The sequence below is a fragment of the Mustela nivalis genome (genome assembly GCF_964662115.1).
Source record: "Mustela nivalis genome assembly, chromosome: 3".
Taxonomy (NCBI): domain Eukaryota; kingdom Metazoa; phylum Chordata; class Mammalia; order Carnivora; family Mustelidae; genus Mustela; species Mustela nivalis.
Genome location: NC_139022.1, coordinates 72,690,877 through 72,713,649, shown reverse-complemented (window position 1 = coordinate 72,713,649; position 22,773 = coordinate 72,690,877). Strand labels below are relative to the sequence as shown.

Here is a 22,773-nt window from a genome sequence, read left to right as displayed (position 1 = left end):
CTCTGCAAATGACACTTCAGATATTGCTTGTGTCTCGGGGTCATTATTAGGAATATCAAAGGACTAATTATCAAAAGCCCTCGATTATTTAAACTCCATAATTCCATATCCTAGAGTTTTAATGCTATACATACGTATATATATATGGTTCACAGCCAGAGAATACTGGAGATACAGAATCCATTACAGACCCCCTGTTTTGGATTTTAGATATGGCTCTATGTGTGTGTCTTCTATGTACCTTATCTCCCATAGAGTTAGGAGAAGCTAAAGATTTGTTGGTGGATTCACTTATTTAATAAAGTGAGATCAATGTAAGCCTGATTTTTTTTTTTGAATTCTGCATACTGGGACTATGACATTTATTTAATTTGATGTGTCCTGATAGTCTACTCCTAAACCGCAATTAGATTCATATTCAAATAATTTTCAATATGCCTAAGCATGTTCCATTAAAACAGTTGTCTCTAAATGAAAAGGTTTGTCAGTCATGCCATAAATTGCCAATTCCTTTTCTCTCAAACTTCATCTTGTTCAAGAATCCCAAAATATATACTCCAAAATGCACACTTTCTATGCCTACTAGAGACTAATAACATCAGAAGCTCTGTAGAAGGAATGTGGGAATCTGCATTTTCAGCCAGCCCATGCCAGCTGATTCTAATGCAGGAAGTCTCCAAACTACACTTTGAGAAAATGACTGATTCCAACCTGCAAGAAGGTACAAGCAGCTGGTGGTATGCCTTCTCCCAATTCAAGATATAAAGCTGCTTTATTTTTAGAATTTTCCCATTTCCCATTACAGAGCTTTGAGGCAGATGTAGAAACACACTATACACACACACACACACACACACACACACACACACCCCTACACACACACACAGTGTTACAGTCTACAGGGCTCTTAGATATGTTATCGTGTCTATATACCTCCATCTACATCATCAGGCATATGCCTAACAGAACAGATAGGTCCTGTGGTACTCATGAAGAGCCATCAAATCCCATAGCTTTGGTGATTAAAACTACAGGGCCTCTCATGAAAGAAACAAAGGCTGAACCTCAAATAGGTGGTAGGACAGGGGAGAAAGGTGACATGGAGCTTAACTGGAAGAGTAGTTATTCAATTACCCTTGCTTGTATTTTACTCATTTACTCTAAGCCCACTTAACCATATTTGGTTTTGTTAATTATGTTGCATACAAAATGGTAATAATAATCTTATATAATTCCACAATTATAATTAATATAATTTTGAATGCATAAAATTTCTATTCTACTTTTTATTTTAAAACAACAGAACAAGGTATCATAGATACTAATTAATAATGCTAATATCATAGATACTAATTAATAATGCTCACAGGTAAATACCTCTTGTTTTTTCCTTTCTTATATTGGATAATCTTAGATAAAATGCTTTTTATCTGTTTTTAGCAGCATAAAGAAAATAGTACAAATGGGCAAATGAACCTATTCTGTTGAATATATATGCACACACACACCTGTTTCTTAAATTTTTCTCTATCAAAAGTCACTGACCAGGGGCACCTGGGTGGCTCAGTGGGTTAAAGCCTCTGCCTTCAGCTCAGGTCATGATCCCAGAGTCCTGGGATCAAGCCCCACATCTCTGCTCAGTGGGGAGCCTGCTTCTTATTCTCTCTCTACCTGCCTCTCTGCCTCCTTGTGATCTCTGTCTGTCAAATAAATAAATAAATAAAATCTTAAAAAAAACAAAAAGGAAAAAAAGTCACTGGCCATGTAGAAGAGCAGATTTATGGAACAACAGAAATTTTATTATTCAAAGAGACTATAGTCTGACTTCTTAAATGAGGAAATTTTGCAAGGAATGTATTTGTAAAACAACGGTGCTTTCATAGTTCAAGTTCCCATTGTTCAACAGCAGGGAATGCTACAAAATGTCTATTGCTTATGTTTAGCGTCCCATTTCTCTGTAAACAGTGACTAACCTAATAGGAACTATACTTTGAAATTTAATGCACATCAGCTACAAAAGCCTCTCTCATTGCAATGAGAAGAGAGAACTTTACACCGTGAACAGAGAAGGCAAAGCCAAGAAGTGTATGAACATTTGCAGGAGGATGAACTTCACAGATTATATATTTAAAAGTAAGTTTCAGTGATGGTCCCCTGTCACTTTAAGTGAAGGGAAAAATAGAGTTTTAAAGAAATTATCAAATGTACTTTTCAACACATGAGAGAAAAATCTTTTACCACTTGAGTGTCAAGTATTTGTGTACTATTATAAACTTCTCTAGCTAAGCTTTTCAGGTCACAGGAGATGTTTCATAACAAGCAAAATACTTTCTTTGCTTGGACTGGCCAAGGTACAGAGCCCATTTTATTCACGGCATGGGTCCACTATTCTCCGGGTGCATCTAGGCTCACTTTAGCTTATGGGAAACATTCTTTTTGAAGCGGAAGTGAAAATAATGCTTTGAATCCACTTAGGAAATTTTAAATGCTTGGCTTGTACAGATATGGACATGGGATTGATGACATTGCTGTGATATTAAGTAGGTCTTTCACAAAAATAGAAGAATGCAGTGAATTGGAAAACCTTGCTTCCAAATACACATATTTTGCATATATTTGACTATCCTGAAAAAAGTCCCGAGAAAAAGGCTGCTAAGGTTAGGCTTCATGCTGCATGATGCCAAATGAAAAATGGCTCTCAATGGAAAATAGAGAGACTGGAATTTTGGGTCAAGTTCTCACATTTATAGGATTAAGCCATATAACCTCTAAAAATTGTTTCGTCATGTCTTGAGATAGAGTACTTTATACAAATAATTGCATACACTCAGACTATTATAAGGATTCAGTGAAAATTATTAGAAAAGCCCTTTGAAAACAACAAAGTACTGCAGTAAAAACAATTTAATTGGTATAGATTATCCTACAGCAGTTCCTGGAGATGTTAAGGCAGTTATTTTTAAAAAGCACTCTGTGATCAAGTACATTTGAATATTTCCAAATAAAACAAAGCTCTTTCCTACTGGATTCTTAAGGATCCTATGCTAAGATTAATGTGGACCACTAAGAACAGAGAAGACCATATAGGCTTTACTAAATATATTTCGGTACAGAATCTTTTTTTAAAGAACCTATGGAAGCAGTTCTTGCAGAGTACATTTTGGGAAATGCTCATAAAAGTTATCCTTTGGGGTCAAAGGAACTTAATTTGTTTTAGAATACTGCATGTTTAGGATTAAAGAGTGATGTATGTTGTCTTAATTTTATCAACTCATAATCACACTGTGGAAGAGAGGACCTTTTGGAAACTCTAAGTATGTAGTCAGGAGGACTGAATTCTGGTAGGAGAACTGTCTGAAGAAAAGGAGTACTTGGAGAAATAAAAACTTTGAGTGTCACTGTTAGAACCAGGAATCAAGAGAGCTAAGACTGAAGTGAGTTGGGGCTACAAGCTGAACCCTGATAAGCCAGTAGTCAAGGGAGCACTTGGTGGCCCTGTGAGAGCCAGGCTGGGCTGAAACTCCATAGGGATGAAAGTAGATCATAAACAGGCCATCAGTTGTGAGAGGGCAGAGCTGGAAACAAGGCCCAGAGTTAGGTAAACCAAATAAGGACACGGGAGACTTAGGTGAAAGGACAAGTATCAGACACACCAGGACTCGAGAGAAGTAGAGGGCAGGTCAAAGTGAGGGAACAGCATCCAGTCATCTTGACAGACCTTGGGCAAGGGGCCTAAGGGGTCAGTCATCAAGTTGAAACTTTAGTAGGCCTTGATACTAAGACCACAATTTTGCTAGCCAAGAAACAGATCTATTTTTCTCTGAAACACATACTACTTTCAGAATGTAATAAATTGGAAGCAATAGGTAGATATGTCCTTATGCACATCTTAAAAAATCTCAGAAAAGATTCTAACCAGAGGTCAATGCAGAAACAGGCATGGTTAGGTGGACCTATACTTCCCAGGAGGCAAGCTCTGCCAGTGAACTCTAATAGCAGCATGAAACAAAGACATTAGAGATTTAAAAGTCACTTCACAGAGGAATGTTCTCCCCACAGACATGTGAGTTTAATAGTGAAAGAGAAAAATGAATGTGATATTTGCTACAAATGAATTTGTTAGGTTGACATCAGCTAGCAAATAAATACTTCAAAAATGAGAGACATCTTAATCATGAATGTAAATGAAAATTGGACGAACCACCCATCATAGCACCAATGGCTTTGAAAAAAATTATAAAGGTGTTTAGGATAAACCAAAGTAACTGGACCAGGTGAACTGAACTGTGACTGAGAGTCTTGACCATAGTAGCATTCTCTAAAAGGTAGGGTGTGCACATAGAGATGCCTTTAAGTTGCAGGAAAAGTTAGAATTTCTGTCCTATTTCATACTAGCTTTATCTTAAACCAGACAAATACAGATCACATTTTTACAATATTTAATGTGTGCCTCTGTGTGTGTGTGTGTCCTCTGTGTGTGTGCGTGTGCACACGCATGCACGCATATTCAGTGGTCAGCGACACTAAATAAAATTTTTACACTGTGGAGCCACAAATTTAAAGAGCAAGCTAGATGCACAGAGATACCAGAAACTCTCCCTCAAGACAAGGTAAGTGGTCACGGCTATGCACTGGGCTCTGAAAGGGCTTCCTAATCCAACAAATATGCCCTGGGAAAAGGAGTCACCTCACTCACTGAACAGTCTATAAAATATTGTGGTAAAAATCGGCACAAGAGCTTCCTGGTATGTTTCAAGTTCCCCATCTATTGCTGGCTAGCCCTGCAAATTTTTAGCAAGCCTCTCAGACTCCCTGTGGCCTCATGACAAAACAGAAATAACTTAGTCACTGAGAGAGTTCCTTTAAAGGCACAACAATATCACTGATTAGAGGAGATTCTCATTTTACTTGTAAGTCTTCACAAATGCTTGTCTTATTTGAATCAGTATTCCCAGGTTCTAAATTTCACTCACTGGCAAATCTCCAGCTCATCTATTTAGAGGAGAACAGTTACTATTCTTAAAACTGTATCTCATTAATAAAAGGTAACAAATATGTTACAAATTAAAATTCATTCGCACACAAAGGAATCAGAGGTCATTTAATTCTTGTTATCATAAAAACACAAATGGGCATGCTGTGCACACCATTCTTATAAGTTCTGTTGTTCAGCTTTTCAATGGTCTCAAATACTTCTTCTGAACTGAAGCATCCAATTCTCCCCATTTCTGTTTATTGCTTCTGGACTGTTGAATCATGACAATTAGGGCGTTGGTAATCATACATGCAGGCAGATACAGTGCCAAACATATCTTTCGGTTCCTTGCACCTGGCATTGTGTTTTGCAATAGTAGGTGTCTCAAAAATATCTATGCAAAATTTTACATTATGAAGCCACTTAAAATAACCTGTGAACCACAAAGCCTCCCTCTAATTTCTATGTACCATCGAGGCTTGTTTCCAAAACTGCACCCTGCACTTAATCAAATGTACACTTTAGAAGCTACTGTTTTGTACATTTTGCATAACTTGCTGTAGGTTAGTGCTAGTTTATTAGTGCTTCATACCGGCTTAATATGTCTCATTGCTTTGTCTTAGGGGATCCTTATTTTTTTAAAGCTGTTTATAGAGAGATAGATACCAACCCATAGAAATGGCCTAAAGGTAGAACAGATGGAAAGGTAGGGGGAAAATTTTAAGTATTAAGTAGATAAACTCTGCATGATATATGTTATTATTTTTTAATCTGAGAGAGAGAGAGAGAGAGAGCACAGAGGGAGAGGGTGAGGGAGAAGCTGACTCCCTGCTGAGGAGGGAGCTTCATGTGGTCCTTGATCCCAGGACCCTGAGATCATGACTCGACCTGAAGGCAGACGTTCAACCAACTGAGCCACCCAGGCACCCCTGTAAGTTAATTTTTTAATGGGTCATTTTAAGGTTAGATGGTTATATCTACAACACTAAGTAAATCATATGATGTCTGTTTGTTAACTTCATCAGAAATTAGCTGGTGGTCCTGGATCATTTTCTGATTACGTTGGACAGAGTCATAACGTAAGATACTAGAATCTATAGCTCTCTGAGAGTTTTTAAAAGGGAGGATTGCCTGGATGGTTATCTTTTCTATAATATCCACGATTTATTTTATTTTATTTTAAAGTAATCTTTACACCCAACATGGGGCTTGAACCAACAGCCCCGAGATAAAGAGCTGCATGTTCTACGGACTAAGCCAGCCAAGCACCTCTACAATATCCACATTTTAGATGAACAAGAGAAAAAACTGAGTTTTAGAATACTGATGTGAGGCCTGGAATCGGGTCGCAACCCCAGCCGCGCCTGCCGCCTGCCACTGCCTCTGGACCATGGACCCCCGCAAAGTGAGCGAGCTTCGGGCTTTCGTGAAAATGTGTAAGCAGGATCCGAGCGTTCTGCACACCGAGGAAATGCGTTTCCTGCGGGAGTGGGTGGAGAGCATGGGGGGTAAAATACCACCTGCCACTCATAAAACTAAATCAGAAGACAGTATCAAGGAAGAAAAACCAGATAGTAAGAAGGCGGAGGAAAACATAAATACAGATGAACCATCAAGTGAGGAGAGTGATCTAGAAATTGACAATGAAGGTGTGATTGAACCAGATACCGATGCCCCTCAAGAAATGGGAGATGAAAATGCAGAGATAACCGAGGAAATGATGGATCAGGCAAATGATAAAAAAGTGGCTGCCATTGATGCCCTAAATGATGGTGAACTACAGAAAGCCATTGACTTGTTCACAGATGCCATCAAACTAAATCCTCGCTTGGCCATTCTGTATGCCAAGAGAGCCAGTGTCTTCATCAAATTACAGAAGCCAAATGCTGCCATTCAAGACTGTGACAGAGCTATTGAAATAAATCCTGATTCAGCTCAGCCTTATAAGTGGCGCGGGAAAGCACACAGACTTCTGGGCCATTGGGAAGAAGCAGCACATGATCTTGCCCTTGCTTGCAAACTGGATTATGATGAAGATGCTAGTGCGATGCTGAAAGAAGTTCAACTGAGGGCCCAAAAAATTGCTGAACATCGGAGAAAATACGAGCGAAAACGTGAAGAGCGAGAGATCAAAGAAAGAATAGAAAGGGTTAAGAAGGCTCGGGAAGAACACGAGAGAGCCCAGAGGGAGGAAGAAGCCAGGAGCTCAGTATGGCTCTTTCCCAGGTGGCTTTCCTGGGGGAATTCCCAGTAATTTTCCTGGAGGAATGCCTGGAATGGCAGGGGGGATGCCTGGAATGGCAGGAATGCCTGGGCTCAATGAAATTCTTAGTGATCCGGAAGTTCTTGCAGCCATGCAGGATCCAGAAGTTATGGTGGCTTTCCAGGATGTGGCCCAGAACCCAGCGAATATGTCAAAATATCAGAGCAACCCAAAGGTTATGAAGCTCATCAGTAAATTGTCAGCCAAATTTGGAGGTCAAGCATAATGCCCTTCTGACAAATAAAGCCCTTGCTGAAGGAAAAGCAACTTCGATCACCTAATGGATGTCGCAATAATACAAACCAGTGTACCTCCGACCTTCTCATGAAGAAAGCTGGGGTGCTGTGAAGAGAATCCCTACCCCTCTGCTCCCCATGCAACTGAAACATTCTACAATGGTTTGCCATTAGGGTATTCATTCAGATAATGTTTTCCTACTAGGAACTACAAACTTTAAACACTTTTTAAACCTTAAAAATATTTAAAAACATATTAAAAGGGTGTGTTAGTCCCTACATTTTTCTTTACTAATCATTTCAGTTTTTTTCCTTTGGATTAATTGGGCAAGGAAGATATTTCAGTGTGGAAGATTCATTGCTCAGTTATAACGAGTGAAATAAAGATTTATTAGTAGGAGGCAAATAATACATTAAAATAGATGAAGTTTGAGTTGGAAAAAAAAAAAAAGAATACTGATGTGATCTGTCAGCCCTAAAAATCAGATTTTTGGACTTTAAACTATGCTCTCAGTGTACTAGATTGATTCTGGCTGAACTTCCCTTTGCCTTTGAAGTACTTGCTATATAAATACCTTAACGCAGTTTTTTTGCTCATTAAAAAATTTTTTCTAATTGGATGGTAGAGATTACTTTTGATAATTGCGAGCTTACAAAAAATTGAAAGATAATTTATAGTCTATGCAAAGTACAGAAATCTTTGACTCATTTAATAAACCCTGAAATATACTAACATTATGAAAGATGGAAGCTCTTTCACAATTGTACATAAATTGTTTCATTACTTGATCTCTTTCATGTGGGCTTATTGGTTACTGTATGTGAGATTTTGGAATAGTGAAATGGAAAACAGAATTTCTTCATATTGCCAAATGTCTTCCAGGGGCCTAGAGATTCCTTGATCCTTGAAAATCTTTCCTTCAGTTTCTCTGTAAATAAATTGTCCAAAGGGCAAGAGAAATTAATGGCTTTATAGAAGTTATGAATTTTATGGCTAGAATACCGCCTTTTAAAACTCTGAAACAGACTGGATTGAAAAAGGTTTATTTAATTTGAAAACTTAAATTCAATTGCTTTCTTACACATTTCCACAGAATTAGTATTGAAATGAAGCTGTGTAGGGTTATTTGCAATTTTGACAAAGGTCAACACTAAAGTGTGCAGCCTAACAACTCTACTAATTCTACTAATTTTGTTGAAATACTATGCAGACTACCTTAAATTAGCAAACGTCTCATGAAATAGACCAAAAGGTCATTTCCTAGGTGATCTGGTGACATTTTCCTTCCTGTTAGTCATTTATATTATGCTACCCTTCATGAAATCCGAAGAACTTTTAACCAAACTTACGGATGGTGACTTATCCATGTTCTATAATCACCACCAATAAGGCAATGAATTCATGCATGATATATTCACTATAAGAGAATTTATAATTTCTTATTTTAAAAAATATTTTTATCAATCCAAGTTAATTCTTAAGAGTGCTCCTTGTACAGCTGCATCTACTAGACCAAAATATTTCTTCACAATTTATAAGACTATCATCAGTAATACTCCTACCCCTGTTAGAATGTCATTAAACATCTCAATTCCATGCCGCATTTTAAGCAGTTTGTATTATCTAAGCATAAATAAGAAGATCTGACCATAAATTTGCTCAATCTGTTGATAAGCCACTGAAAATGGTCATAAAAACACATAAAAATTCTAGTAAGGATACGATTTCAGTAGAGAACACTGCCAAATGGCATAATGTGCATTTTATGCTATTAATATTATTATTACTACTCACAGGTAAAGATCTGAAAAATCTGTCACTACCTAGATAAAAAATTTGGATTTTTTTTGTTTGCTAATGCAAATTTATGTAATTTAGCAACACTGCTCACAGTTTGCAACTGAGCTGGTAGCATATTACTTTACATTTCGTTTTATTGGAAAATCCCTTTTAGATAAAGGAAATAATATGTATACATATCTTCATTCTTAGTTATGAATGGTGACATCAGATTATGCTCTCCTGAGATTATAGAAATCACCAGAAAGAAAAAAAAGAGGGAGCTATCCATTGCTGGAAACCTACTATGTGCTTCCTTGGTTCTGTCATTTGACTTATTCCACCTTAAAATATGACAAAACTTATGGGTCCTTTGTTTGGAAACTAACCACAGATTATTATTATCTGATCCTAAAGCATCTCAGTGAGTTAAATGTCATTTTATTTTTAAAACAAGGATTAAAATCTAATCCAACTATGTGTTAGGAACATCCAACTATGAGTCAGGAATGATTGGCTTATGAGGTTTCAATTTAGGAAAGATTTTTTGAAAGGCAGAAACTGCAATTTAACCTTCAGAGGCTTTTGGAAAACACACTGGTAGGGCTTCTTGTTCAAAGTTTTAAAGAACATCAAACACATCAAAGTGATGGAACAACATTTTTCCAGAGGTCTGAGAAATGGTTCTCATTTAGGACTGCCTGTGGACTTAACACATTTTTGCCATGTTTCTGCAGGAATAGCATAATGATTTCATGATTAACAGTAGCTCAAGGATGTTAATTAGTTAGGTAAGATCACTTCCAAAAAATAACACAAGAACATTTGCTGGAGAAGCAGCTGAGATTTGTACCATATTATAGAAGAGACTGAAAGAAAACTTAGAGTAATCACAAGAATCAGATGCTAAAGTGGTATTTGAATACATAAGAATTCCTTAAAAGAATATCTTAAAGAGTTCCTTAAAATACATAATGACTGGGCCAAAGGGCTTTTGGGGGTTTCTTTTAGAGTAACTGTAGTGTCATATATTATCCAAATACGTTTTGGCAAAATCTACTAAACTTAAATAAAACCCTCATCATTAGAAGATTATATGTAAAGTTGATGTATATAAGAAATTTCTTAAAAATCAATTAGCAGGAGATCGGTAATGAAGGAAGGGAATTTTAAATGAAAGATATGTTTTTTCTTCTGAAGGGCTATTTCTCAGAACTGATGCATCTTACTAAAAACACAACTAAAACTTACAAATTCAGAAGTCTCAAACAAGGATAAAAACTGACTTTTATCAGTAATTCAAAAACAAAATCACCCTAGAAGATGGCAGATGTGTGTAGCAGACTGAGATGACATCAGGTTGCAGGAGTTCAGATAGATAGTTATCAAACCATTTTGAACACCCACAAAACCAATAGGAGATCGAAGAGAAGAGGAGCAGCAATTCTAGAAACAGTAAATTGACCACTTTCTGAAAGGTAGGATGTGAGGAGAAGTGAATCTAAACGACAGGAAGATAGACTGTTGGGGGGTGGGGTGGCAGCTCCCAGCAAGCAGTGGAGCAACAGAGCACATATTCAAACTTTTAAAAGTCTGCTTTACTGAAAGACATCACTCCAGAGGCTAAGTTGGGGTGGAGCCCTGGTGGGGACAGTGTGGTCTCAGATCCTGTGGGGTCACAGAAGGATAGGGGTTATCTGAGTGTAGCAGAGCTCACAGGTATCAGAAGGGGAAAGCCAGCTACAGAGATGGAATCAAGGAGTGAGCTCTCATATTACCTTAACTATGATCCATGGCACAAACAGGTCTCTGCTCCTTGAGCAGGGACCCCACAAGTAGCAGATCCAGGGAGAGCCACCGGCAGAGCAGAACAGCAGGAATCTGGTGGGTTTGGAGATTCCAAATGGGGCTATATGTCAGAGACAGAAATGCTCAGTCACAGGCCGGGTGAGCTTGGAGTATGGCCGGAGACCAGAAAGATGGGAGTGATTGAGCACTTTTCTCTGAGAGCACACTGAGGAGAGGGGCCCCGAGCTCTTGGTTCCTCTTGGCCAGAGATTGGGAGGCCACCATTATCATTCCTGTCCTCCAGAGCTCTACAGAAAGCGTTAAGGGAACAAAAGCTCCTGAGAGCAAACTCAAGCAGATTATTTAGGCTGGTCCCTGGCAAGGATGGCACAATTCCACCTTGGGCAAAGACATCTGAGAATCACTACAACAGGTCCCTCCCCTAAAAGAACAGAAAGAACATCCAGCCAAGACCAAACTCACTGATCAAAAACAGCGGAATTCCAGAGAAGGGGAAAGCAAAGCATGGAATTCATGGCTTTCTCCTCATGATTCTTTAATCTTGCAAAGTTAATTACATTTTTTTAATTTTATTTTAAAAAAAGTTCTTCTTATTCTAATTTTTAAAAACTTTTCCTCTTCTTTTAACTAGTTTATCTTAATACCTTTCAAAAAAAAGCTTTTAAAAACTTCATTATTATAGTCATATTTTATCCTTCATTGTATCTAACTTTATTTTTTGTATACATATAGGGTTTTTCTTCTAAAAAATTTTGGGATACAACTTCTTCTAATAGATCAAAATATACCCTAAATCTAGCACAGGACTTTGTTCCAGTCTCCAGCCTGAGCAAATTCTCTCCAGTTTCTTTTTCTTTCTTTTCCCAACCAACTTATCAATTCCTTTTTTAGAATTTTAAAAAAATTTTCATCTTTAGAGTCATATTTCTTCCCTTCTTCAGTTTACCTTTATTTTTGTATAGATATAAGTTTTTCTTTCTTTAAAATTTTGGGAGTTAGTTTCTTCCAAGAGACCAAAATACACCCAAAATCAAGTAGGTGGCTCTGTTCTATTCACCAGTCCAGTGTGTGTATATATACACATATATTTTAATTTAAAAAAATTTTTTTAAACTTCTTTTTACCCCCTTTTTTCTCCCCTGATTTGGGGTCTCTTCTGATTTGGTTAGCATACATTTTTCTGGAGTCTTTGCCACCTTTATAGTATTTTATTCTCTCATTCATATATTCTTATCTGGATAAAATGATAAGGAGGAAAAACTCACCACAGAAAAAAGAACAAGGGGCAGTACCAAAGACTTGGGACCTAATCAATACAGACATTGGTAATATAGTAGATCTAGAGTTCAGAATGATGATTCTCAAGCTGCTACCTGGGCTCAAAAAAGGCATGGAAGATATTAGAGAAACACTGTCTGGAGAAATAAAAGCCCTTTCTGAAGAAATAAAAGAACTAAAAGCTAAAATTTTAAAAAAAGCTATTAATGAGGTGCAATAAAAAATGGAGGCTCTTACTGCTAGGATAATTGAGGCAGAAGAAAGAATTAGTGATATAGAAGACCAAATGACAGAGAATAAGGAAGCTGAGCAAAAGAGAGACAAACAAAACTACTGGACCACAAGGGAAGAATTCCAGAGATGAGTGATACTATAAGATGAAACAATATTAGAATAATTGGGATTCCAGAAGAAGAAGAAAGGGGAGGGGCAGAAGGTATATAGGAGCAAATTATTGCACAGAATTTCCCCAATATGGCAAAGGGAACAAGCATCAAAATCCAGGAGGCACAGAGAACCCCCTCAAAAACAATAAGAATAGGTCAACACCCTGTCATCTAATAGTAAAACTTAAAAAGTCTTAATGACAAAGAGAAAATCCTGAAAGCAGCCCAGGACAAGAAGTCGGTAACATACAATGGTAAAAATATTAGATTGGCGGCAGACTTATCCACAGAGACCTGGCAGGCCAGAAAGAACTGGCATGATATATTCAGAGCTCTAAATGAGAAAAACATGCAGCCAAGAATACTATATCCAGCTAGGCTATCATTGAAAATAGAAGGAGAGATTAAAAGCTTCCAGGACGAACAAAAACTAAAAGAATTTGTAAACACCAAACCAGCCCTACAGGAAATACTGAAAGGGGTCCTCTAAGCAAAGAGAGAGCCTAAAAGTAGTAGACTAGAAAGGAACAGAGACAGTATACAGTAATAGTCACCTTACAGGCAATACGATGGCACTAAATTAATATCTCTCAATAGTTACCCTGAATGTAAATGGGCTAAATGCCCTAGTCAAAGACACAGGGTATCAGAATGGATAAAAAACCAAAACGCATCCATACTCTGTCTACAAGAAACCCATTTTGGACCCAAAGACACCTTCAGATTTAAAATGACGGGATGGAGGGACGCCTGGGTGGCTCAGTTGGTTGGACAACTGCCTTCGGCTCAGGTCATGATCCCGGAGTCCTGGGATCGAGTCTCGCATCGGGCTCCCGGCTCCACAGGGAGTCTGCTTCTCTCTCTGACCTTCTCCTCGCTCATGCTCTCTCTCAGTCTGTCTCTCAAATAAATAAAATCTTTAAAAAAAATAAAATAAAATGTTGGGATGGAAAACAATCTACCATGCTAATGGACATCAAAAGAAAGCTGGGGTAGCAATCCTTGTATCAGATAAATTAGATTTTAAGCCAAAGACTATAATAAGAGATGAAGAAGGACACTATATCATACTCAAAGGGTCTGTCAAACAAGAAGATCTAACAATTTTAAATATCTATGCCCCTAACATGGGAGCAGCCAACTACATAAACCAATTAATAACAAAATCAAAGAAACACATTGACAATAATACAATAATAGTAGGGGACTTTAACTCCCCTCATTGAAATGGACATATCACCCAAGCAAAAATTTCAACAAGGAAATAAAGGCCTTAATGACACACTGGACTAGATATATTCAGAACATTCCATCCCAAAGCAACAGAATACACATTCTTCTCTAGTGCACATGGAACATTCTCCAGAACAGATCACATCCTGGGTCACAAATCAGGTCTCAACTAGTATCAAAAGATTGGGATCATTCCCTGCATATTTTCAGACCACAATGCTCTGAAGCTAGAACTCAATCACAAGAAGAAATTTGGAAAGAACCCAAAGACATCGAGGCTAAAAAGCATCCTACTAAAGAATGAATGGGTCAACCAGGAAATTAAAGAAGAATTGAAAAAATTCATGGAAACAAATGATAATGAGAGCACAACTGTTCAAAATCTGTGGGACACAGCAAAGGCATATATTCTTGTGTGTGTGTATATATATATATATATATATATATACATATATAAGATATTTTGTCTTATTCTACATGGCATTATGACTCACAAATAATATTAGCTAAATCCAGTTAATCTGGAGTATGACTAGACTATTTACAATTAAAAAATGTAATACAGCAACAAAGAACCAGTTTAATATTGCCAATATGTATATATATACATATATATATATATATATAATTTCTTGTTTGTATACACACACAGACACACTGGAATACTATGCAGCCATCAAAAGAAAATGAAATCTTGCCATTTGCAATGACGTGGATGGAACCAGAGGGTATTATGCTTAGCGAAATAAGTCAATCAGAGAATGACAATTATCATATGATCTCCCTGATATGAGGAATTTGAGAAGCAGAGTGGGGGTTTGGGAGATAGGGAAGGCAAAAATGACACAAGATGGGATCAGGAGGGAGACATACCATAAGAGGTTTGCATTAATCTCACAAAACAAACTGAGGGTTGCCGGGGGTATGGCGGTAGGGAGAGGGTGGTGGGGTTATGGGCATTGGGGAGGGTATGTGCTATGGTGAGTGCTGTGACATTTATAAACCTGGTGATTCATAGACCTGTACCCCTGGGGCTAATAATATGTTATATGTTAATAAAAAATTTAAAAAAATCACCCTATACATTATCTGTAAAAATGTTAATCTTATTTTCAACAAAGATACTAACAAGCATAACAATGTACATTTGAACAGATTATATCCTCTTGAGGAGAAGATGCTAAAAATAGTCACAATTCTGGAGCAATTCTTACATGATGTCAAAAAAGAAAAAATATATATAAGAAAAGATGTCAATTTACCTTGCCTTGGAGATTCTGAATATGTTTTGACACAACAAAAAAATAAACACATACTGGAAGAACTGGTCCTTGAATTGACAGAAAATCTGTCACCAACAGAATGAATCAATTTCAGCATGCAAGTGACTTTAAGAAGACAGTTGAAAAGTCATCTTAAAAAAATGTGATGGATGGAGGTTTGGATCGAAGATTACAGACTGATTCATGTAAAAAAAATGTTTGTTTTTATTTTATCTTTCTAAGGATATTTGCCATTGGCAATCCTTTCATGTAGATATTTCTGGAGTCTGCTAGCCAGCCTATCTGAGCTACTTATGGGGTATAAGATATTTTGTCTTATTCTACATGGCATTATGACAGGCAAATAATATTAGCTAAATCCAGTTAATCTGGAGTATGACTAGACTATTTCCAATTAAAAAATGTTATACAGCAACAAAGAACCAGTTTAATATTGCAAGTCTAACCAGTAGGAAAAAGTTTTTCCATGATTTCTTCAAATTAAGAACTTGAAAACTTCATAAAGTCTACATATCATTAAACTTTAATTCCTATGTTATAAAGACTAGATCATTAACATGAGATTTTACTTTCTTTTCTTTTCTTTTTTTTAAAAGATTTAATTTATTTATTTGACAGACAGAAATCACAAGTAGGCAGAGAGGCAGGCAAAGAGAGAGGGAAGCAGGCTCCCTGCTGAGCAGAGAGCCTTATGTGTGGCTCGATCCCAGAACCCTGGGATCATGACCTGAGCTGAAGGTAGAGGCTCAACCCACTGAGCCACCCAGGCACCCCTGAGATTTTACTTTATTTTCTTAATATTTATTTATTTATTTGAGAGAGAGAGAGAAAACGCACGTGCATGCACAAACTGGGGAAGAGGCAGAGGAAGAGAATCCTAAGCAGACTCCCTGATGAGCTGGGAGTCTGACACAGGCTCTATCCCACAACTCATGAGATCATGACCTGAGTGGAAACCAAGAGTTGGGTGCTTAACCCACTGAGCCTCCCAGGAGCCCCCAATATGAAATTTTAGATTTCTATTTCAAATATTATTTTAAAGTTCGAGGATATTACCAGTTGAGGATCAGAATGATATGCCATTGAGGCCCAAATCGATAACTTGAATTATACTTTGAACTCTTCAATTTATCCACTTATTCATTCATTCAATAAATATTCGTTGAATGCCTACCATGTCAAGTGTTACGACAAGTATTATTCATTTAGGTACTGGACAACAAGCTGAGAAAGTCACAAGAGGCAAGTGTAGTTTCATCCCTCCTGGAGCAAACAGTCAAATCTGAGAACACAATTTCCAATACAGTGTGATAATGGACAGTGAGAGGATTACAGAGGATACAGTATTACTCAGGAGAGAGCTGAGTACTATTGTAAGTAGTGGTAAGATCTTCCTGTGGTAAGATGAAGCTGGTAGTAGCAGCAAAGGGTTCCCAGAGGAAAATACATTCAAACCGCAGCTGAGGACATCAGCCACACAAGGCAGGGGATACTAAGGGTAGAAGTATTCTTTCTGTTCTTTTCCTCTAGGAAGAGGACATTTATAAAGGCATTGAAAGAGAGAACATTTGGTTTAAGAAAGTGAAGCAAATTTAGAAGAGTGTGGTAAGAGATGAAATGGGGCCAACTCCGGCAAAAACTTCGAAGCTATATTAAGAAATCTGCACTTTATTCTGAGGCTGATAGGGAGCAATTGAAGGGTTTTAGAAAGGGAGTAAGAGAATCATATTTGCATTTTTGAAAAAAAAAATCACTCACTGCTCACAATTTAGGAAGTGGATTTTTATAGAGTGAGACCAGAACTAGGAAAGCAGGTCAGGAAGCTTCAGCAAAACCCAGGTGAGGGAGTGGTAGCCTAGATCAGGGAGGTGGCAGAGGGGATGGTGAGAAAGGAAATACGCAGTGTGAGTGTATATGTGTGTGTGTATGTTTGTGTGTGTGTGTAGACATACACCCTTTTGTCAAAAAGCTCATAAAACATTAAAAGGAAAAACACACATGAATTACCCTTTATGCATAAGGGCTAATGAAAGAGCCCAATAAAGTTCCAGATCAATAGAGATCAAGACAGAATGTCAGGGGAAAGTCAAGGGAAAAGTGACTATTTCTGTTGAGAAGATTCTATTGGACATTTCAGGTGACTTAGAACAGACTCAGGTGGCAAATCAGGTTCTATGAGGGGTAACATTTGTTGCTATTATGATTGTTTTGTTATTTTCAGAAATGTAATGAATTACCACAGTTTTGAAACTCACGGATACAGCATAAAAATCAATAATGAAACTCCTATCTTTCAAATAAAATGACCTCATTATGGAATTGAGCTGTCTTACTTTTCTTTGCCACAGAAGACATTAACAAATTTGCGCATACTTAAAAGTACTCCGCAATAAATGCATTAAAAGAAGATTCCTTTTATAAAGCACTGACTATAACTGCACTTCATTTGCAAATGATAAATAGACTGCAGTGGCTATGCTTTCCTTGTATAGGCAAGCTCTCTTATGAGAATGTAATCAAATTGCTCCATTGCTTAGCAACCACAGGTAAAGAGCTAATAAGTCAGGAGTCATGATTCTGTGGGAACAATCTGCAAGTCAATGGCATGATTTCAGGCCAGTTTGGAATTCTGCTGTGGCACTTTCAAACCAATACCGACAGGATGCATTAGAACAGATGAGAGTTAAGATGCACATGTTCTCATAATCGATTGAACTGGCCTATATATATTGTGATCTGGCACAATCTAGGGCATCAGTCTGACAGAAGCACCTATAAATTAACATCACAGTAAATGCAGCACACAGCTATGGCTTCCTAAGGAATTTTTGTTTTACCAATTTTAGGTAAGCCAAAGAGAAAGGAAGGTACACTTAAATGAGAATGAAGGCAAGGACTCTGACATTCACCTAGCCAACAGGAAATCTACTAAGGAAGAGGAGCAGGCATTGGTGAAAGGCTTTTTGAAAATATTACCTGTAACCATTGTGACTGGTCATTGTGGCCAGAGGTCCAGGCATTCACTTTGCCCTGTTTGTCCAGCCGAGCTTTCCTTGGTTCCCAAGTGAACATGTCCATGTTGAGAGTCCTGAAGATGCTCGAGGCAGTGATCTGATAGTCTTGTATATGTCCTGACTTCATCCCGAGAGGCTCCGAACAGCCTGGAAGAAAATGAGAAGGATTCCATGAGAAAAATAATTTATTGCCCTGGAAGTTTTCTACGTTCATTTTGGATAGGCAAAATAAGATGAAGCTTAATGCTATTCATTTCCCCAAAGAGAAAGCATCTAAATTCAAAAAAGGCTATAATCAGAAATAAATCTGGAACAAAATCGAAAAACAAGATAGCCAATTCAGGCTATTTTGTCTGAATATATTTTGGAAAAATTGAAAACAAGGCAAACAATTCAAACTACTTTTCTGTGATAGATGATTTTGCAAAATGAAAACAAGGCTGAAATGCTCTCTCCTATCTCATTACTGATAGCCTCATGACTATTCCCTGGTTTTCAACAGTTTCATTGTGTCTTAAAAAAGAACATTTTCTCACAAAGTATACTTGGTTTTCTTTTATTTGTTTCCATAATATCGCAAATGAAAATTCCCTCAGTACAAAGTCATTTTCACAAAGTGCTCCAATGGTGTATTTCAAACTGGACAGCATTTTGTTTTCTGAGAAATATCTGTTAATCCTTACTGCTGATTCTTATAGCACCAACATGGCTTCCTCTAGACATCGAGGAAGCTTATATTTACTCGACGGATACCATGTGCCAGGCACTGTGCAAATACAGAATTTAAAATAATAGATAATAGAAGAAAATGAGGTAATTCTGGCAAAAATCTTTATTGTACAAGCTTTCTTATAAAAACTTCCATTTTGATCATACTCAGTGACCTCTAGTATTGGATATTTTTGAAAGATTTCAAATCTGGAACATATCTTTTCAGTTTCATCATGGTATGAAATTTGGGTTTGTCTGTTAATGAGAATTTGTGTATATATGCCCACACACATGTGCATCCTCATACACATACACACAATTTCTTAAAGAAATTTACACACAATTTTCCAATCTTGAATTACAACTGTGATAAAATTCCACCCACAAAGCTCGTAATAGGAAGCACGATTCTATTATCATATTAGTCAGTGGTTGAGTCTTCCATATGCACAACTGCTACATTTTGACCAAGGAACACACAAGATGAGTTTGATCATCAAGAAACCCAAGATGAAAAAGGGGATTTCTCCAATTAAGGTCATCTCCTGGTACTCTACTGGTTCGCTACTTAGTCTCTCTGTGGCTTTTTACCCATTATTTAACCACTTTATGCCTCAGTTTTCTCACTGGTAAAATGGTGGTAATAATAATAAACTACCTCAAAAAATATTCTAAGAAATTAGTTAAAGTATTTAGAAACAGTATGGCAATATAGCTAACATTCAGTAAATGTTATTTCCATAAAGCTCATTTTAACACATAATGTTAAATCACCAGATTGGCAGATCAGTAAGCACTAAAATAATGTAGTAGGACTGGTTACACTTTCTGAAACTAGGCTGTTTTAAGTTCAGGCTCTAAGAGAGGGAGCTTAGAACTGTTCACTGATAAATAATTCTTAACTACAATTAATAGCTTTCTGTTCTAGTCAATCTAGATCATTGCCTTCTTGAAGCTTCTCCATGTTTGGCTTCACCTCCACCTTCTAGGAAACGCATTTCCTATGCAAACATGGCTAAAACTGACATGGAGGGTTAGCCAATTATGCGCCATAGCACAAGGCTTGCTGGAATTCAGGTGTAGGAGACCTAGACCCTAAGTCTCAAGGTAAAAATAGTTCAAATTCCTAAATATATCTTCTGGAGGAGAAAAATCACATGACAAATTTCAAAGATTCTAGAAAATTCCAAAATCTTAATGACATGCTGTTTATCTACTGGCAGTTCTAAGGTAACATGCATTGTCTGCATTATAGATTTCTGATCTTTCTATTATGACCACCAATGCTCCCTACACCCACCCTGCCCTGATAGTGGGGTCTTTGTAAAACTGCTTGGGTTGAAGAAAGATATAAGGGAAAGGGAAGTTGTTTTTCTCCTTTTGTGATATAATATTTGAAGTCAGATGCTTTTACTTCAATCACTTCTGCTTCATCATAGAATTCATTTCATACCCACTCTGTTGTCTTGTATCTAGCCCAGAGCAAGTGCTGAATAATTTTTTCAAAGAATGGGTGAATTAATGACTAGTCCTCCTCTAATTACAGCCATGATTCATTTCATTCTAACTATCTTAAATCATACTCCTTTCAGAGATAAGTGTCTAGGGAAAAGATTAACTGTTGATCTTCTGGGCAGGCTGAGAGATCCTTTTAACAGCTTACTGAATACAGTAAGGCAGACCTGTGCTTTACAGCATTGCAGGGGATTGTGGGAAATCCTTTGGCACATTATAGTACTGTTTATTTCCTAAGTGCTATAGTTAACATCTCTGCCAATTTGCCTCACACCACAAATTTTCCTTCTCATCCACATGATTTCATATGTGTAGATGTGTAGACTTTTACCAGAACAGACAGCACCTGAGCAAAATGAAGTATTAACAAAAAATTGATTATTTCGAGAGTGAGGTGTCCTAGCTTTTAAAAGCATCCATTGAGAGATTTTTATCCTCTGCATGCAAGCTTAAAATCAATTGTGGAATCGGGAGATGGGGTATGGCTTCTTTTAAGAACATAAAATCTGTAAAGTGTCAGGTGTAGCCTCCTGTAAAAGCTGAAAGTAAAATATATTCATACCTTGGGGGTGTAACTGTGTCTTGTAAGAAAGAGTGACCCCCATGAATCAAGAGACTGGAAAATTGGGGATGGTGATGTTAAACAACTAAAAACCACGGGGCTTAGCTTCTCCTTGATTGCTTTATGATGAATGACTTAGGGATGACACTGGCCTGTGATGACAGAGTGACATGTAATATAAACTGCACAGCAATGATTCTGTTGAGATTTCTGTCAATAAATGGGTTCGAATTACCAAAATAAAGAAAACATCATTGTTAGGATAATTAATGGTACTAAAACCATATGTTGGTTACTTTATAAATGATGCCCATAGATAGTATGAAAATGTGATTCTTAAAACAGATTCACTCATCTGACCAAATGTCCCTAATTCCTTTAAATGTAATGGGTTCACTTAGAGTTTGGCTGTTTTTAATAGTAACTTTGATTTGCTAAAAATCACTCTCTTTCTTGGCATCACAAAGAAACCTAAGAAGAGAAGAGAAAGAGATATAAAGTGTGCATTTCAATGTCTGTGCATTTCTTTTGAAATGAATAAAAAGCTCTCAGTTGTCCATTTGGAAAGATGTGTCCTATTTTTAACTAAATGGCATTGTTGTAAGTCTGATAAAGTCTTTCATGCTAAAAAGTGGGCACACATGAATTTTTGGCTTTTTACAAAACAGTTGGTTGAACAAAATCATCTCAAGCCATAGTGGCAAAGATAGTTTTTAAATGTTGATGCTAGAAATACAAGAACCACCACCAAAAATATAGCACAGCGAAATGCCTAGAAAAGGTTTTTTGTTTAGTTCAGAATCTAGCTATATTGAAATGGGACCACTGTGAGATCCACACATTAAGTCTTGATCTTTATATCTAGCACTGATGCTCCTGGAAGACAAGAATTATTTAACTCTGAATCCTTTGATAGATTTATCTCTGAGCTGGATAATCAGTGTTTGTACAGTAAGCAGGTTGCTAGATAAGAATGATATCAGAATGAATTTATAGTAGCTCTCATGGTTTTGAAGTATTACCTCCCTGGGAGGAATGATAAATTTACATGTTTCATAAAACCTAAACAAAACAAAACAAAACCAAGTTCTCATGGTGATGGACAAAGATAAAGCTTACTTTTCTATGCCATGAAGCCTAAACATAACTACAATTTGTGGGGTCAGGAAGATTCCTGTTTTTACTGAACTTCTGTCACAAAACATAAATCATACTTACTCCTAAAAACAAGACACACTTAAATCTGACTGAACTTCCCAGTGAGAGTTTATTGTGCTTTCTCTGAAATACACTGCTCCTTCTACATTAATTCTATTCTGCAGCATGTTTTGGAACTTGTTTATCCTACGCATGTACCCGTATGCACACATGCGCACGCGTGCATGCGTGCATACACACACACGCGTGCACACACACACACACACACAAATTTTCTCCACTGACTGTGCCCTAGACATTTTGTAGCCAAAATTAATATCCGTGAGTGTTGGAAAATGGCAAATTAGTAGTAGACTACATACAAATATATGTTTTTTCTTTTAAAGAAAATACAGAAATAGATAATATGAGACTCACCCGACAGTTCACATCCAAGAAGTTCCATTCTCAAAGTGCAGTGTCTTCGACAAACTTGTGGATAGAGTCTTACATACTGAGCTTTTATCGGGGGTGTGAAAGAGTTGGCATAGGGTGTGTTGTTATCAACATTTCCACGAAACACCTGGGTAA

The 22,773-nt window shown here is 37.2% G+C and overlaps 1 protein-coding gene and 1 pseudogene across 5 annotated transcripts in view; one reads left to right on the top strand and one right to left on the bottom strand.

Moving 5' to 3' along the window:
* The window catches only part of EDIL3 (EGF like repeats and discoidin domains 3), a 416,104-nt gene that overhangs the window by 87,564 nt on the left and 305,767 nt on the right, over nt 1-22,773 (bottom strand). For all 4 annotated transcript variants that reach the window (XR_014310084.1, XR_014310085.1, XM_082724687.1 and 1 more), the window contains 2 exons: nt 22,621-22,765; nt 18,220-18,404 (listed from right to left, as the gene is read on the bottom strand). Coding sequence is in view for 2 of the 4 variants with exons in the window: in XM_082724687.1 (XP_082580813.1) it covers nt 18,220-18,404; nt 22,621-22,765 (330 nt within the window). In the remaining 2 variants the exon portion in view is untranslated. The remainder of the gene's footprint in view (nt 1-18,219; nt 18,405-22,620; nt 22,766-22,773) is intronic.
* LOC309861641 (hsc70-interacting protein pseudogene) lies at nt 6,315-7,755 on the top strand (annotated as a pseudogene). The gene has a single exon. The product of its transcript is annotated as a hsc70-interacting protein pseudogene (transcript).